This window comes from Rhododendron vialii, chromosome 7a (genome assembly GCF_030253575.1).
Source record: "Rhododendron vialii isolate Sample 1 chromosome 7a, ASM3025357v1".
NCBI classification, from domain to species: Eukaryota; Viridiplantae; Streptophyta; class Magnoliopsida; order Ericales; family Ericaceae; genus Rhododendron; species Rhododendron vialii.
Genome location: NC_080563.1, coordinates 5,384,011 through 5,402,643, shown reverse-complemented (window position 1 = coordinate 5,402,643; position 18,633 = coordinate 5,384,011). Strand labels below are relative to the sequence as shown.

Here is an 18,633-nt window from a genome sequence, read left to right as displayed (position 1 = left end):
AAGATTAATTCAATTTTTACGTAAAGAATCGGGCTCGCGGACAGTTCTTACCCCTTTTCGATTCGGTTTGCGGGCCTAAAACATTTGTTACCCGACATGTTTGGTCGAGTTCGGGAGCAAACCTGACCCGCCCGAACCGTGCACATCCCTAATATTAGGGCAAGAGGGGAATGAAAGAATTACTGTTTTAACCCTAAAAAAGGGAGCCATTTGATTTTGTTGTTAAAAGGACTAACGGTGAACTAACGGCGGTTAGTAATTGGACCAAATTGAAACAAAATGAAAAGTACAGAGTGTAAATCGAGCAAATTACAACTACAGGGACTAAGTTGACACAAACACTTAACTACAGGGACCATTTCAATTTTTTTCCCAAACAAAAATAAGCCAATAAGTCACTTTTTTCGTCTTTATTCAAAAAATATTGGATTTTGATCAAAATTTTATACTTTTTAGATTCCTCTTGTCATGGAGATGCAATAATCCCCAAAAAAATGAGGATAAGCCAAGTGATACGAAAAAAATTTGAATAAGGACAAAAAATAAGCCACTTTGGCTTATTTGTCCGAACACCACGTAATATTCTTTCAATTGTTTTGTAATTGTTTATTATTTTTATAAAATGTTATATATGTTGAATAAAACTAGACATATTTCGCTTCGCTCCGTTTGGGCCACTGACCTATTTCTAAAACACTTAAGTATCTCTTCATATGTAACATATGAGCCACAATTCTAACACTCACACAAAAAAGAAAAATCGAAAGCAAAATTTTATCTGGTTGGACTCGTGTAAGACTTTTTGTTATAAGAGTTAAAATTCTTTGCATCTTAGGTGGAAAACCCCATGGTTTCCACCACGAATTGTGACCCCAACAGTGTATTTTTTTCAGTAATATGAACCGTTCATTTTGTAGGGTCCACAGAGTAGTACATTCACACAAAAAATCATATTTATCGGATATGAATAGGTGTATCAAAAATTAAATTTTCCTTTACAAACTAGACCGTTATGGATAGTTTAACTTAAACTTATCGACTGATGATTTTTTAAACCTAACTTCAATTTTTTATATACATGTCCATGTCCAATAAAAGCTAATTTTTGTGTGAAGATATACTACTATACGAGCCGGCCTACAAGATGAACGGTTCAGATTACTGTTATATACGCACGATAAGGCACACAATTGATGGTGATGGAAAGCCCAAGTTTTTCACCTAAGGTGGATAGAATTTGCACTCTATTTTTGGACATTGCAATAGACCTCTTTTGCTATTCTTGTGATCACTCTTTTGCCCTATGTTGTTCCCTCTTATTTTTGGGGTGAGAGAAGACAAGAAACAATCATTCTACAACCACAAATACTTACATAAACATTCACACAAATCCACACATATTCACATTGGGACCCACGTACACTATACCTTCAGTGTGTGTGGAATCCATCAAAAGATGTTTGTGTGTGTGTGGTTGTAAAATAATAGGATTGGAAAACATGGTTGGGTTATCATCTTCAAAACAATTCTGCAGATTTGAAACCGGCATTAGAAGACATTGCAAGTAGAGCCCGGGAACCTTCTCCAGGTGTATATAAAGAGAGCTGGTAAGTGTGGATTTCAACGTACATACATTTCTCTTCATTCACTCATCCTGTCAAATGTTACAATAGTTGATCGAGCAATTACACAGCATTAATATATCACAAACTGGCATTCAGACCAACCCGTCCTGAAATTTTACACTGTTATTACCTAAAAGCAAACACACTTCAGAAGCAAACCATAAATACAAACATTACTACAATTTTACATAATTTCTCTCCCATTCGATTACGAAATCCAATCAGACGTCCAACCCTCAACTTTATTCTGCTCAAGTTCTTCCTTAGTAGCTTGTATCCCTTGAACGTATTGACCATTGTCAACTTCATTCCCCTCAATTTCAAGTAAGGTGCTACCGGCACCTTTTACCCCGCTGTCTTCTTCATCCTTCAGGCTAGAGTTACTTCTCTCTAGCTTCTTCGTTATGCCAAAGTGGAAAAGCAAAAGCCAGACATGGGTGAGAAACTCCCCCCCATGTCGAAGCTCTTGAATGTGGTTCTTCACCGGGCATGTCCTCGCAGCATAGCACAACATCTCAACCCACATGCTGCCGATGATATCCCACCTGTTCAGATTCTCCTTCATACCTTGCACAAGTCTTTGTGCCTTGTTCATCATTGTGGTATCGGTGGTGTTGCCTTTATTCTCAACCCCTTTCGGTCCAGACGATACCGATCCTCTGGTGTTGCCTTTACTCTCAACTCCTTCCAGTCCAGACGATACTGATCCTCCTCCATCGAAAAGTTTCTTCATATCAGCAGAATCTTGCATAATCCGGTTGTATTTGTTGCAGAAAGGAAATCTATCAGGACATGCAACAAGCAAATACATCATGTAGTCGGAGAGTATTTTGGCCACTTCCATCTTCACCTCATTCTTACCAAAATTTTTAGGTCGATCCGACTTGTAGCAAACATCGGTAGCAACATGCCAGACGACGATACTTTGTTCAAATTCTAGTTCAATACTCCACTTGAACTGCTGCCCACGGTCATACCTTGAAAGGGTCCACTCACCTCTTTTCACTTCTGAAGCCAGCAACTGATCACCAACATTTGCAACCTTCTCAGTTGAAACCTGCGCCGTATGGTCCGTTTCAACATTTTTTGTTTTATCTGGGAAGTATTGACATCCGTAGCTGTATCCGTTGAAGTTTGTCGAGTATCAACAACTGCAGCTCTCTCTGATTTCTCGCGAAGATGACCAATGATTATATCTTTCAGCTGTTGGTCTGGACTCTTCTGTGAGCTGAATCTCTTCAACATTTTTTCCCTGCCAAAAAGCCACTCCCACGTCCTATTGCACACAGTAGGCTTGTAGTTTTCGCAGAAATCCCGCAAACTGAATTGCCCCATTACCCCAGACCACCTCTGGCTTTTATAGAATAGAAATTCGTGTAGAAAGAGAACCGAAGTAACCCACTTACTTCCATTCTTACATGCCCAAACCAAGGCCCAATCCGAAACAAGTTGCACAATAATGCCAGCAATCTCTAAAAAGATGGCTCCAACTAACAGAATGATGGTTATAATATGATCACCTTTCAAATGCCCGAGAGGCTTGTCGCACTTTATGTATATCACAAGCACAGAAAAAATCAAAGAGAAGCTAAGAAATCTAAGTATGCTTCCCCATATGGTAAAGATCGTGCCTACCTTGCTGAAGAGCATGTCATACATCAAACCCAACTCGATCTCAATCAGTTTGAAAGCATCAAAACTACCCGTAATTCTAAGTGAGTCACGGAACCTTGCCACCAAAATTCTCACTTCGCTCGGATCACACTTGTAAGTTGTATTATGAGGCAGCAAGGTCTGGAACCAGGAATAGGCTAGGAGCACTAGGTTTGTATTTGGTAGCGAAGCACTGATTTTGTCAATTGTGGCTAAATCTAACTTCACAAAACCCTTGTAGTCATTGGATCTTGACCTGACTACCCACACTCTCTCTCCATATTTGATAATACCAGGAACAAACACCAGCAGGGCCACAAGAGACAACCCATTATTATTCCAGGTTACTATCAGTGCATAAGCTGTTCTTAAGCCTTGGGTTAAAAGTCCTATAAGGTGTCTCAGCCACAACTGATTTTCCTCAATGCGTAAGACGGTAAAGGTATCCGGACCCCCCAGGAAGAACAAGATCAGAGGTGCCCACATCACCCTAAGAGCTTGCTCGCCCATTGTCTTGATGGGATTTCCCTTTGGCCTGATGGAATCGTCCTTACTGTTATCATCGACTTTGATCTTGGAGAGCTTTCCAAGAGCAATTGTTGCCAACAAGTCAGAAAATAAGTAGATTAACCAGACGCTCACAATCATCATCAACACTGACTTACCCTTTCTACGGAGTCGTCCGAAGAAATGAAGGTATAACTGAGCAATGAGGATGTAGAGAATTAGAATCCTCAGATCCCATACTTCCCACCATGCCCTCAGGTTTCTCATACCATTGTCATCTGACTTCTTGCTGAACTCACAGATCCGGTAGCACGGCATGGTTCTTTCTTCTATGCTGCAATGAGAAAGAAAACAATAGTAAAATTGAAACCACTGAACCACATTACTAACTAGTATAGTTGTATGGTTTTTGAGCGGCTCTTTTTTCTTGAACGGTGACTATATATTTGTATGTTCTTGACAGTATATAGGTCAGGCAACGACGATTGTGGGTTAAACTTTTTTCCTCTGCGAGTTCCCGTGATTGTCACTTATCGTATTATAGCACACCCATCACCCATGCGTGGTTTGAAATATTAGTGATACGTAATGGTATCGGCTAATATGTATTGGTAGGTTACGGCTGACATTGCAGTGTGAAGGAAAATTGTATATTTATCGGTGATACGTAACGGCATCGGCCGATACGTAATGACGGTGAGGTCCGGTTACGGCCGATATGGGCCATTATGGACATAATACAGGCCCTAATCAGCAAGTTCTAGTCTTATTGGAATTTATTTTACCGAGTATGGGAGTCTCTGAGATCACGCTGTATATTTCATTGTCCAGTAATTTATGTAAGATTAAGAATTCCTTTGTTTCGTGTTTCAATAATGGATTGAATGCGCAAAAAAAAAAAAAAGAAGAAGAAGAAGAAGAACACCAAAACATAATTGAAATACAACAACAAAAGCAACCCAATAGCCCAAATCCTCGTTAGTCAGCATGCGAGGTCATCACCCAAATATTGTTTTCCGACCTAACAGACTCGGATTATCACAGGGGTAGGGAGATCCGTAATAGCAAGTGGGGTTAGCACCAAAACACTGTCATTTGAACATACAAACGCAGATCTATCGCCCCGAAACTGGGCCGGCCACAAACTCCGGCGAAGAAACCTAACACCTCAAGCAGTCCAACTTCGAACCTTTGAGCACTTCTAACTATGTCTAACAAGGGGCAAAAACTTCTGAGTGGCGCGAGCCCAAGTATATCTTGACTCAATCAAATTTTGTTCAAGTTCGTTTAATTAGTTAGTTAGGTCAGGGAGGACTTCGAACTCGCTTACTTTAATAGCCACTTGTTTGCGGGATAAATTTTGGGTTGGATATAGGGGAAATGAGTACATGGTTTATTCAGAAGAGGAATACACACACGCATACTTGGTTTGTTTTGTGGTTGATATGGATGGATAACAAGTTTAAAGAGGAAAATGTGATTAGGCAAAGAGTTATCAGGTCAGCTGGCATTGGACGTCGTTACAGCTAGTTCTACCTATATAGTAGGGGCCACCTGTATAGTACTCCGTAAGTTGGTATTAAAGTACAACCCTAGTTCTAGATATATAGTACGGGCCACCTGTGTAGTATGAGCATGATTATGTGTTGTACAGAACTAAGTGTTACACCATAATTACTTGGGAATTAGTTGCTGTCCAATACAACAAGTACGCTGCTTCATAAGGAGGGAAGATTGTGAAAATCTAGTCCCGCATCGGTGGGAAGAGGAAATGATTTATATATAAGTGATTCCGACAAGCTAATGTATGACTTGAGATTAGGGGTGGCAAATGGACGGATTTATGTCAAATTGGATAAGTTGTTAGTGGATTAGGGATTTAATGGGTCATTGACCCATTTAGACCCATTAACTATGATTGTAATTACACATTCCCAACTCGACCCATTTATTTAAAAGCAAATTCGACCCGCCTATTAACCCGATTACATATATACTAGTAAAATTTAAAATGACTAAAAATAGTTTCAAAATCTTCAAATTCTCCCAATTCTTCCTCCATCGCACCTCTTCAAATTCTTCATGCAAAAAAATTGTTTCAGAATTAGCCCAGGGAAATAAAATTCAAACAACAGAATTTCCTAATTTTTTTTTTTTTGCAGAGAAGAACAGACCCAAATTGAAGAACCAATTTCCTCTGGTTCGTCCAAAAAATCGATACTACCAATTCCCCCTTTCGTTTGTGTGGTCAGTGGTGGACTGGAAGTTAGCCATCTCCTTCCCAAGTGCAGATTCCCAATTTCAATGGGTTCTCGTCAGAGAGTCTCCTCCCCAGTACTCTCTCTCCTCTTTTCTCATCATCCCTTGCTGTTATTACTCTTGCTCATCACCGCCACCCGCCCCACCGTCGCCGCCTTGTCGTCTTCCAATTTTCCATCGGTTTCCGCCGGAGCATCTGAGGACAAGGGAAAGGTCGCGCTCGATCTCTACTATGAGACGCTCTGTCCTTATTGCTCCAATTTCATCGTCAACATTAGACTTCACATGCCAATCTTATTGGATTATACTCATATGACTTATTGATGCCTTGTTCTCTTTCATTTTCAAAAAGAATTTTTCAAAAATACCCCTTAGATTTTCTCTACTTCTAAAATTTCTCTCTCTATCTCTCTTCACTTATTATCCTTACTATTTTTCAAAAAAAAATTCAAAACACAAACCATACAAAGCATGAGTCATTTAAGTTAACCCAATTAAAATTCAATTAAACCTAATTAATAAATGAATTAGATGAGTTAGACCCATCTTGACCCAACTAATAAGTGGGTTGGATTGAGTCTATTTTTTAATGAATGGGTTTAGGTTTAATTTGTCACTCTTGAGATTAATTTTTTGAGCCACATAATTAGGCTAAAGGTTAGCAGGTCAGCTGGCGTAGGTCGTTACACAGAAAATTCTCATAAGCAATGATTCAGAAGTTTAAAAGATGTGTGTAGCTACAATGTCTCATATACTTGCTACAAGCAACTATAACTAATGCCACAAATATTCATAATGCTAGGTCACAAGTGATTGGACAAAAATTCACATAATATGCATCACTAATGAATGATCATAACAATGTGTCGATAAAAGTTACAAGGAAGTATTATTGTCTTCAATACCAGAGACTAATGAGGTTCATAACTTTAGACTAATGAAATTCAAGACTTACACTGTAGCAAATCATTTAAACTAAATCGATTAACTTCTTTTTTTCAGCCCATTCGAAAATCGATCAGCATATATTCTACACATCAATAATTGTTTGTGAGAATCTACCAAGAGTCCTTTGGCCCAACGGCATTAGGCGTGCACTTAGGTGGTAGGGGAAAGGAGGCTAGGAGTTCAACTCCTCCTTCAAGATGCTAATCTAACTATTTCAATAATACTAACTTTTGCAAAAAAAAAAAAAGGTTTGGGAATTGATTGTTGCGAAGTTTGTGATGAATTTTGCGACGAATTTTTATCGAGAGTCAATTCGCGAAATTCGAAACTATGGAATCCTGTACGTGGCCTGTTTATCTAGGTAGAGAAGTTAAACAAAGTTGTTTCGTGGAACGATCTTTATGTCCACAGATGAAATCAATCGTTCTAAAATTTGTGTGGATAACCGAGTTGTGAGTGACCGAAGACTTTGACTATAAATGCTATTTCGGTTTAATAATCGAACAAAATGGATTGGAATTTAAGTCATCACCACCTCGATTGTTTTATCTGCAGAATGGATATGACCCGAGAGAGGAGCCCATCCCATCCGTGATAGGTTATGTTTTTTGCGATATTGAGCTGGTAACGGTACTTTGCTAAACATGCGATATAATCACGGTATGAGCTGATATCAGACAATATTTATCGAATATATACAAATGAGATATTATAAGCTGATTTGACGCGTTAAATTGATTTTTGAGATGATAAATTAACGGAACAATTATAGATTCGCAAAAATTGGACAAAATTAGACGATATGAAGGTGATAAATTGACGAAATCAGCCTTAAGAGATGAGATCTTGGTTTCCAGAGAGATCTAGGGGATATTTGGACAATAACAAGTCTGATAAAAAGACTTTCGAGCAAAATTTCAGGATATTAATTAATGTACTACATGACAATCCTCTCACTACATCACAGGAATCTCTGCGACATATGCGAGAGCTATTTTTTTGGACAGTAGTATATAAACTTCCTTCACTTCGGTCCAAATGTGACAACAACATTACTCGCAAGTACTATTAAATTCACTTCCAAAGCATCGGAATATGGAGAGAGAGAGAGAGAGAGAGAGAGAGAGAGAGAGAGTACATACCGCGAATTACAATACTTTTTGACCGTCTGAGGGTGAACTACTGGAAAGCTGTGAGACTTGGAAAGTCACTGGCGAGAGAGAGAGAGAGAGAGAGAGAGAGAGAGTATAATTTAGCAGTGCAACGGGAGCACATCTAATTTATACTAGTAACTAGTAGGAGTTGAGGATTTGTGAAGGGTAACTGTAACTGTAAGGAATACACTACTACGTACGTATTAGCTAGTACTACTAGTAAAAAATCAATGAAAGGATACACGTGTGAGAGTATCTTTCATTTTTTACTCAAATTTGAACTCAAACTCGAATAAGTAGTGGTCCAGATTCCTCCCTTAAGAAATAAGTACTTATTTGTAATTTTTAAGTTTAAAAATAATATGCTCTCTGAAAAAAAAAATATGCAATATGAATTTTGTTTGATAGATTTTGATGAGATCTATCAAACCCTGCAAAAAAAATTTAAAAATTATTTTCGTAAGCTCATTATTTTTAAGTTTGATAATAGGTTCTTATTTTTAAGTATTTATTTGAGAAAGCGGAACGGGGCCTAAAAATCATCTAAAACACCACTCCACTCCTTACTCAAACTCATACCAAATTTGAGTTTTACTCAAATTTTGAAGGCTATTTAATTTATCCCCCTCAAATTTACAACTATGCCATTAATGAAACCTTTACTCAAATTTATGTCTAGATTTGCATTTGCCCATTGGATTGCTTCATATCAAATCAAGTTTTTACCAATAGATCAAAAAAAATAATAAATCAAGTTTTTACCAAATTTTTACTGTTCTTTGGGTAAAAAATTGAGTAAGGAGTGAAGATACTCTTAGAAATATAAAAGAAAATATATTAGTCCAAATGAATTTGTTTTAAAAGTATAAAACTTTGCAAATACATCAACTTCTACCGTTGCTCTTGACCATCGAGCATTCGAGCAAGGTTTCATTAAACATAGAAAACTAAAACCAAGAAAGTTAATAGATTTTAGAGCTAATATCTTGGCATTTTTTTTTTATTTCCAATTTACTTGTTCATTTGAAATTCGTGCATGAGAGTAAGATCTATCAACTGAAGTTTTATTTTATTTTATTTTATTTTTTATCGGCAATAAAATTTTATTATAACTCGACAAAGGGTACATAGAAGGGGCCTACTCTAGTTATACAAGAAAAGACTTGAATCATAGAGAAGGCCAAAGAAAATAAGGGAGGAAATTAAAAAATACATCCACCGAAAGATTGAATGAAATCACTAGGAGATCGATAAACAGAAACAACCATTATCACAATCAAGCAGCTTCAGCAAGAACCCTTGAGACATTTATCTGGTAGGTCATGGAGAGGCAAAATCCGGCATCATGTCGAAGTTATTTACTGTACTTTAAAAGTCTCAGAAAATGAAAATTTTCCCTCTAATAAAGGAAAGGTGATACTACGTTTTAATATTGAAAAAGACAAGGAAGACATTGGAGATCTAGGTGAAAGAGACGAGGGTGGAAGAAGCCAGAGGCCTGAAGGGTAAAGTGAAGCTTTTAGCAATTGAAATTATCTCCTCTTTCATTATTTTTTTAATCGGCATCTTCTTCTTTTATAAAGTGTTCTTTTTATTCAATCCTTCGTAATTACAAGTGGGCCAGGGACCAATACTTTTCACAGTTTGGAGGAAATATGCTGGAATACCACCCTTTCTACCATTCTTTGGTCTATCTGGAAACCAAGAAATGATCTTATTTTCAAAAATACAATTTCAGACGTTGGTAAAATGGTTGTTCTTATCAAACTCATATTATCTATTTGGGTTAAAATAAGGTGCAATCTTGCTTCCTATTCCATTGAAGACTTAATGCCAAGTTTTAGAGGCTTTAGAGATGAGTTTTCGGATTATATTAAAAATCACAAATTTTTCATGCAATCAACGCATGAATTTAAAGATACGAAGAACATACAGTGAAATGCCCATCAAGAGTAAAGAATGAAAGTAACATACTGACATTGAACCTATCAAGATGAAATAATCAAAATTGAAAACTATAGACTATTTTACTGGAAGCTCATGCTTTCTCACCGAGAAGTCTTTCTCAAGTAGCTAGTAGTCTTTTTAGGGTAGGGTGGGAAATAGCCTCGCAGAGAATCGCCCCAAGGCGGATCACAACAACCGTATTGGTACTTTTCAAATCACGATATTTTGTTGTGCTTTTGAACCGCAAGCGAAACCACTTGGGTTTGGGAAATAATTTTTTTCTTTTATAGAAATTGAAAACAATAGTAGTAGTTGGGTTTGTTGTCTTACCTTTCATACTTTTTTTTATTTCGATCTATTAACCTTGAAAAAATGAGTGTAGGCAGATTGAATCCAAGTACTACGAGTCATGAAAGACAAGGATCAAGCGGGGATCATCCATTCACCCCTTTTATATACACTTTGCGGCCTGTTTGCTGGGGTAGATCGAAGAGAATGTGATAAGGGTGGGTTCGAGATAAGCTAAGAATGGATCTTTTCTCATCCGGTGTGTTTGGTTCGCCCTTAGCACCCGGAGTATTATTTATCCTTCGAATAAGGTAAGAATCCTGCACGTTCTTAGCTTAATTATCTCACCCCACACCCTATATATAGTAAGCTTATCTGGCCGGGTGTGGGCAATTACCAATGTGCCCTCAAAGCCCTCGAAGTCCAAGTCCTTTTTATATTCCCACTGCAAAATTATGGAAGGGTGACTAAGTAATTTCTCATATGATTTATTTATTCACCCACTTTCATCCCCCCACATTAACTACAGTATCGAAATACTCCCTCCGTCCCATTTTTATTGTCAATTTTCGTTTTTCGTATCGTTCTTTCAACGCTTATATCTCTCAATCTACAATGTTTTTCATAATTTTGAAAACTTTGTATTATAGATTTAATCGAGAACTATCAAACAATATCCATATTGCATATTTTTTGAGATTCATATTGAAAGATATAAACGTTGAAAGAACGGCACGAAAAACGAAAATGGACTATAAAAATAGGACGGAGGGAATACTACTCTTTACATTCTACTTTAAACATGCCATACGGGAATACGTGCAATTTCAAATCTCAAAAAAATATATTGTTACATATTATTATTTTTTATTTTCTTACAACAAATTAAAGTGCTGATTGAGAACTTTAATTTGGTGTAAGAAATAAAAAAATAATAAATAAATAAATGTTTTCTTATTTGAAAATGCACGAATCTCCGTAAAAGACATTTAAAATGCGACGGACGGAGTATTTCTTAGCTAATCATTCATTCTTTACTGATCTCATCCACCACTTCTCTATCATTCTGTCTCCCACATAACCTTTAATAATCGGCTTGTCAAATCAGCCACAACTCGATCAATTAGATGAATTAATAGTGGCCAGCAAAAAAAGATGACATTAACATCTACTTTACCAAAAAAAATAAGGAGCTTAATACCCAACTCTATGTCTTCTTCTATGTACTTTCGCTTTTATTTCAAATAATAATTGAGAACTGCATGTGCCTTTCAATAAAAAAGGCGAACTGTTATTTTCACTCATGTTTTTCCATTTTTGTTCTTATTCTTCAGTGATTTATCTAAAAGTTAACTCTAATCTTTATTACAATTTCAAAGATTAAAAGTTAACTCTAATAAAACTTCTAAAGGTGTCGTTGTGCTGGAGACTTGTTTTGTTGCACGGTTAGCAAAGATTCTCCAAGTTATGCAGCTTGCTCTATCTATATACTTCTTTTCTCCAAGCTATTCAGCTTTGGCGACTTTAATGGGTGTTTTATTCAAAAAAATATTCACATTTGTTAGTTTTGCATTAAATTTTTGTAAATTATTTGGTTCGTCTAGATGAGAGGAATCGAAAAAGTAAAAAATTGTGATCTACCCTCAATTTTTTGGATTAAAGCCAAAAAATTTGGCTTTTGGCTGGTTTTTGTATTCAAAAAAAAAAAAAAGTTTGGACCACAATTTTATACTTTTCCGATGCTCTCAAAACTAACTAATAATCCACAAAAATTTGACGCGGAACCAACAAGTGCAAAAAAAAAAAATTGAATAAAAACAAAAAAAAAGTCAATTAGCTTATTTAGCCAAAACACTCCTAAGTTAATTGCTAATTTTATTGATATATAAATTCAGTTGCAGCACGCATCCATAATGGATTCTGAATGAGAACGCGGAAGGGTGAAACACGTATACTTGTTAAAAGTTCGTTATTGAAAAACATAACGTTAAAAAAATTATGCTCCCCGCATTCTTAAGCTTTAGAAGGGAATTGATCGATTTTGTCATTCTCTTTTTGGTTAATGTCACTCTCCTTCTTTCACAAAACAAATCATCTAATAAATACATAAATGGGAATGACATTAACAAAAAGAGAACTGACAAAATCACTCCCCTTTTAAAACTATGCATATAATTTTAAATGAAGACACGTGATTTGGACAATCTCCGTCATTCTCGGAGGTGTTAATTTTTTATAATTACTTGTTTTTAAAGAGATCGAGCATCTTTCATTATATAATTATATATACATAGCACTACCATATAGAAAGACTTTTGACCCCACATCTTTGTAAATGATATACGCTGTTGATTTTGTCATTTTTATTTTTGTTAACGACACTCCTCAGCAAGTGTATTTTTATATAGGCTGTTGATTTTGTCACTTCATTTTTTGTTAATATCACTCCCCTGCAAGTGTATTGTGTATTTTTGATGTAAAAATACATTTGCAGAAAAATATAGTTAACAAAAAGAGAATAGTAAAATCATTTCCCATAATATAATCATATACTCCATATGATTGATTAGCTAATTAAAGAAATAAAATAAAGATCAAGGGTTCTTAGCTTTTGTAAAAGAATGATTTCTTTTTTCTTTTTGAATCATTGTGTTCCTCCTTCTTTAATTTCCTTTTGGTCAGGATAAGGTTTCATATAGATTTTTGCTGTCAGTGTCATAGATTTTTGCTATCAGTGTCACAATTTATTTATCATCTTTCCTGGGCCTCCTTTTTTTTTTCCTTTTCAGACGACAAGACTAATATTAGTATGATAGTAAAGTTGGATTACTACAACGTTGGGTTGACCGTTGCACTATCAGAACGAACACATGACCTTACCCTCAAGACTGAGAGCCCGTTCCGGAACGATAAATAAGTATTTATTTTTTAAAAAGATAATTTCAAGTTTAAAAATTATGTGCTTACGTAAATAATTTTTCTATTACTATAGATCTTGTTTGATAGATTTCATTGAGATCTTCAATACGGTGCAAAAAAAATTAAAAAATTATTTTTTATTTACATTATTTTTGAGTTTGAAAATGTGAAATAAGCTGCTTATTTTTTAAGAAGGTTTCTGGAACGGGACCTGAAACCCAAAGGATAGACCAGGGGTCTAAAGCCTAGGGTCGAGTTATGCCAATATTTTTTATTAGTGTAGCTTCAGCTTTTGATTAATCAACTAAAATTATTCAAAGAACTGTAAATATATGATTTCTTTTTATGAAATATTTAGATAGTGAGTTTTGAGAAGCTCTACTAATAAGATACTTCTTCATTTATATATATATATATATATATATATATATATATATATATATATATATATATATATATATATATATATATATATATATGTTACTTGATAATCATTTTGTTTTTATTGAAGTGGTAGAAGAATAAAAGTTCTGAATTACATCAAATGGGAGATAAACATAATCATACTGAGTCCAACTCATAGCCTACTAAGGGAAAAAATAACTCCGTTCAGAGGACGAAAGAATTATCAATCTTTATTTCTGAAAGACATTGACCCTATGATCTCTCCCATGAATTAAAGTGAACAAGGGTGATCAATATATTGATCTAACTCCTGTAGGTTAATAATCATTTCATTAACATATATAGAAATTCAGTTACAACACACATCTATAATTTTTTTGGGTACTGATGCCGTTTTTGGCCTTATCCTCTATGATGTATCCTCTTTTATTCTCATATTTTCTTTGTCGAGAAAAAAATAAAACTAGAGACATTCACACCCTACTATATCAACTAGTAAAAAGTCCTGCATGTATGATTCTTTTGCATAGAAAAAAAAAAGTCGTGTATGATTTTGTATGACAATACAAAAGGCATGTTTTTGTTAGATTAAAACTATATTTAGTACCTGGTGTGATTCGTCTCCTAAAATTAACCGTTGTGTGTGTAAACTAACCTAGACACATGAGTTATAAAAAAAACAAGATTAAAACTCTATTAAAAATTATATTTGAAAATTATGAAGTAGAAAAGGCATATAAATGTAGCTAGCGCTCCTCACATTCTTCTATTTCAATTTAATTTTTTTTTGCCAACTAATAACAGATGATATTATAACTCAAACCAAAGATTAATCAAGATGAAAACTCACAAAGGACCAAGTAACCAAGACTATACTCTAAACCAACTAAATCTTTTCCTGCAAAAACAAGAATTAAACAATTCAACTCGAAGAAACCCAGTCGAGAGAAAAACTCACGGCAAAAAACCGGAAAGAAAACCTCCACAAAAGAGAGAAGAATAAGCAAAGGATCGCAAACTAACAAGAAAATGAAGAAAAAACCTCACCATCATCATCCAACATAGATCTTCAATTCTGGCGATCCAATCATACACAAAAGCTCCACACCCACAACTGCACATCTAAACCTCACGACCAGAGTGGCGAATATGATGGGGGAGGTCCAGTGGTAGAGGAACCTTGGAGGCCAAGGTGTTAGGAGGCGTGAGGGGAGGATGAGGGTGGAGAGTGATGAAGGAGGGGAAAAGAGATACCGATTGGAGGCCGACAGACAGAAAAACTCCATAGGGGAGATCGCCCCCCCCAAGGTGGAAACCCTAGGGCTCCGGAGGGGAAGAAAGAAACAAAGAGGTGTAACGGTGTTGGGGGGGGGGGGGGGGGGGGGGTTGGTTGTGGGTGTCTATCTCTGTTTTAATTTAATTTAAGCTCCTTAATTTCTAATGAAAACACGTGAAATTGGAAAGCTTCTTTTCATTGCCGGAAGTGAAATACTTTTTTCGAATTGGATTTGAAAAGGTTAAGCATCTTTCATTATCCAATAAACATATATAGAAAGAATTTTGACCACACTTTTCTATCTTCCACTGAAAAAAGAATGAGCACCTTATTTCCATCTAAAGAAAGTAGTAGTACGTAGGAGTAGTAAAAAAAGACCAAGACGTACCAAATGTCTGGTTATAGTAATTCCGTCACGATTACTAACACTTGGGAATAGCTAACATACTGAGGAGTGGAATGTAATATCATCATCCACTCAATTTCATATGCGAAATTAATTCCCCCCAAAAAAGAAGATCACGAGAAAGAAAGAAAAAAAAAATTGATTTTCGCATATCAAAAGTGGAGTGACAGAGTGAGGGATGTTTTTTGCACTTCACCTTTTGAGTGCGAATAATAATTTGAAGAGTGTGAAAATCAAGCTCCCGAAGAAAATTTATGATACGTACTTCAGAATGTGTTATGAGAATGGAAAAAGTTATACTCCTAATAGTTACTCCATAAATTTTTGTATTTTCTACTAAAAATATTGGTACGTAGGCATCTACTCTTGGGGTTTAATTAGTTAATTATTACAGTGAAATCCTAAATACCCTCGTCAAAAAGACAAAACATATTTTACGAAATGTAACCAATTAAAGTAGTCAAATCATAGTGCTCAAACTAGGGATGGCAAGTGTACCCGCCCTGCCCCCGAACCCGCCCCGCCCCGCCCCGCCCCGCCCCGAACGGGGCGGGTTTTTCACTCCACTTTTGGGGGTCGGGGTAAAATTTTCAAAACCCGCCCGGGTTCAGGGCGAAAGTACCCCGCCCCGAAATTACCCGACCCCGACCCGGCGTGTGTGTGTATATATATATGTATATGTATTTATTTTTATATGTATATATACTTATATATATGTCCTTTAATTTTTTTTAGCATTAATCCAAAAAACAATGTCTCTTTACTGTCAAGTAGTCTAATCAAATTTTAAAAAGAAATAAAAATTGATATTTATTGGTGTTTAGTGGATTTTCTAAAAAGTTTTCTTCAAAAATTTATGATAAATCCTACACATAAAGAAATGGAATGAAGTATCCAAAATATTGATTGCAATTAAAAGTTTAGATAAAACCGCGATACCAAAAGACACAAAAATAATTTCAAAACTTTTACTTTTTAGATTATTTTTATTTTTATTTTGCATTTTTTTAAATTTTTACGGGGCGAGGCGGGGCGGGACGGGTAAACCCGTTCCCCGATCAGGGCGGGGACGGAGGTACCCCAAAAAAACCCGATCGGGGTCGGGGCGGGGCCGGGGGCGGGTAATGATTTTCGGGTCAGGGTCGGGGTATGCAAAAGCCCGCCCCGCCCCGCCCCGTTGCCATTCCTAGCTCAAACCTGACTCCTAAGCCAGGAATCCGAAAAAAATGAAATAAGTATTACTCCCTCCCCCTTTAATTTGTTGCGCATATTTTGACTTTCACGTAATTTAAGAAAATATCATAATTACATTGATTTTGTGTCAATTTTACCATTTTACCCCTTTGTAACTTATAACTTTTTATCAACTTTCCTTGTCATGTCATTGAGAGAATGGAGATAAATCTAATTTGCTTCACTTTCCTTTCAAATCAAGTTCAAAATTTGAATTTGGTAGGGAGAAATGAGGGGTAAAATGGTAATATGGACATCCAAAATTGAAATTTTTTGAAACAAACACATCAATTTGGGACATCCCAAAAAAGAATAAGGGCACAACAAAGTAGGACGGAGGGAGTATGTGTTTCGTGTGTCATCAAGTTAATTTTGGGATTGGACACTGCCCAGATTTTTTACTTTCCCTAATGTACATTCCACATAAATAGTAAAGTCACCGAATCCAATTGAAAAGCATTTCAGTAGATTTTTCCATGATTTATAGACACGTCTATCATTTTTAGAAATTTTCGAAAAGCATTTGTCTTCGAGGACTGGTTTTTTTTTTTCCTTCTAAAACTCCATGGGGTCCTCTAGTAGATCAACTTTGTGAAGTGACTATGGAGAGACATTAAGTTGTGTTGCTTGTCCACATAATACGTACGTAGGGGGTTACAAATGCGTGAGCATGAAAACATCCTTAAAAAATCTATCAAACTAAAATTTTTGAGTGCGAGGATTTAGGCTCCGTTCCAGAAAGAAGAAAAAGTACTTATTTTTTAAGAAGTAATTTCAAGCTCAAAAATAATGAGTTTATTAAAATCTAAAACTATGCAATATGAATCTTATTTAAGATATCTCAATGAGATCTTTAATACGGTGCAAAAAAAATTAAAAATTTATTTTTCGTTTATATTATTTTTGAGTTTGAAAATATGAAATAAGTACTTATTTTCTAAGAAGGTGTTCTGGAACGGGCTCTTAGTCTCTCCTCCTCCTCCTCTTCCTCTGCTTAGTCGTCGGCAACCACCGGTGGTCAACAATGGGGCACCGCATAAGGTTAGGGTTTCGAACCACTTCTCTCTTGTTTTGAGTTATTTTTACTGATTTCCCAATGATTCGTACCTCTGTGAATTTACCAACAGTGCAACCCTCGACCGTGTTCTGATTATTGCTTCACCAGGAAAAGCAGCCCTCACACACAGTATTTTTTTGTCCCGCCATCGTCGTCTCTTTCTTCAGCGTTCAAGCTAGAGAGAGTCACTTCCCTCTAGCTTTCTCGTTATGCCAAAGTGCATAAGCAGAAGCCAGACATGTGTGAGAAACTCTCCCCCATTTCGAAGCCCTTGAATGTGGTTGTTCCATGGGCATTTTATTGCAGTATAGCACAACATCTCGATCCACCCACATGCTGCCTATGATATCCCACCTCTTCGGATTCCCCTTTATATCTTAGCACAAGTCTTTGTGCCTCTAGTGGGATATTGGTGGTGTCGCTCTCATTCTCAACCCCTTTCGGTCTGGACGATCCCAATGCTCGTCCATCAAAGAGTTCCTTCATAGCTGCATAATCCTTCATAATCTTGTCATATTCGTTGCTGAAGGGGAATCTTGAAGGACATGCAACAAGCAAATACATCTTGTAGTCGGAAAGTATTTTGACCACCAGCTTGCAGTTTCTTCTTATCCTGACCAGTTTCTTCTACTGAACTTTAACTAGTTGTTTTGACAGGCAACATTTCAATAGGCCTCTTTTGCTATTCTTGTGATCACTCTGTTGCCCTTTGTCGTTCCCTCTTGCTTCTGGGTGCGAGAAGATTGGAAAACATGGTTGGGTATCATCTTCAAAACAATTATGAAGATTTGAAACCGGCATTAAAAAACATTGCAGATAGAGCCGCCTGGGAACCTAAAGAGTCTACCTCCAGGTGTATATAAAAGAGCTGGTAAGTGTGGATTTCACCTAACATATGATTCTCTTCATTCAATCTTGCATACCACCACCTACGTATATCATGCGGTACTCCATAG

The 18,633-nt window shown here is 36.3% G+C and overlaps 1 protein-coding gene across 1 annotated transcript; it reads right to left on the bottom strand.

The window, feature by feature from the left end:
* Positions 1-1,616: 1,616 nt before the first annotated feature.
* LOC131334197 (uncharacterized) lies at positions 1,617-8,238 on the bottom strand. The gene is made up of 2 exons (XM_058369109.1): positions 8,135-8,238; positions 1,617-4,119 (listed from the first exon to the last, which is right to left on the bottom strand). The coding sequence occupies exon 2, from the start codon at positions 4,101-4,103 to the stop codon at positions 2,628-2,630; it is 1,476 nt and encodes a 491-aa protein (XP_058225092.1). The 5' UTR covers positions 4,104-4,119; positions 8,135-8,238; the 3' UTR covers positions 1,617-2,627.
* Positions 8,239-18,633: the final 10,395 nt, after the last annotated feature.

Excerpts from the sequence above, each read along its gene's own strand:
- LOC131334197 (XM_058369109.1), bottom strand. The coding sequence starts at position 4,103 with ATGCCGTGCTACCGGATCTGTGAGTTCAGCAAGAAGTCAGATGACAAT.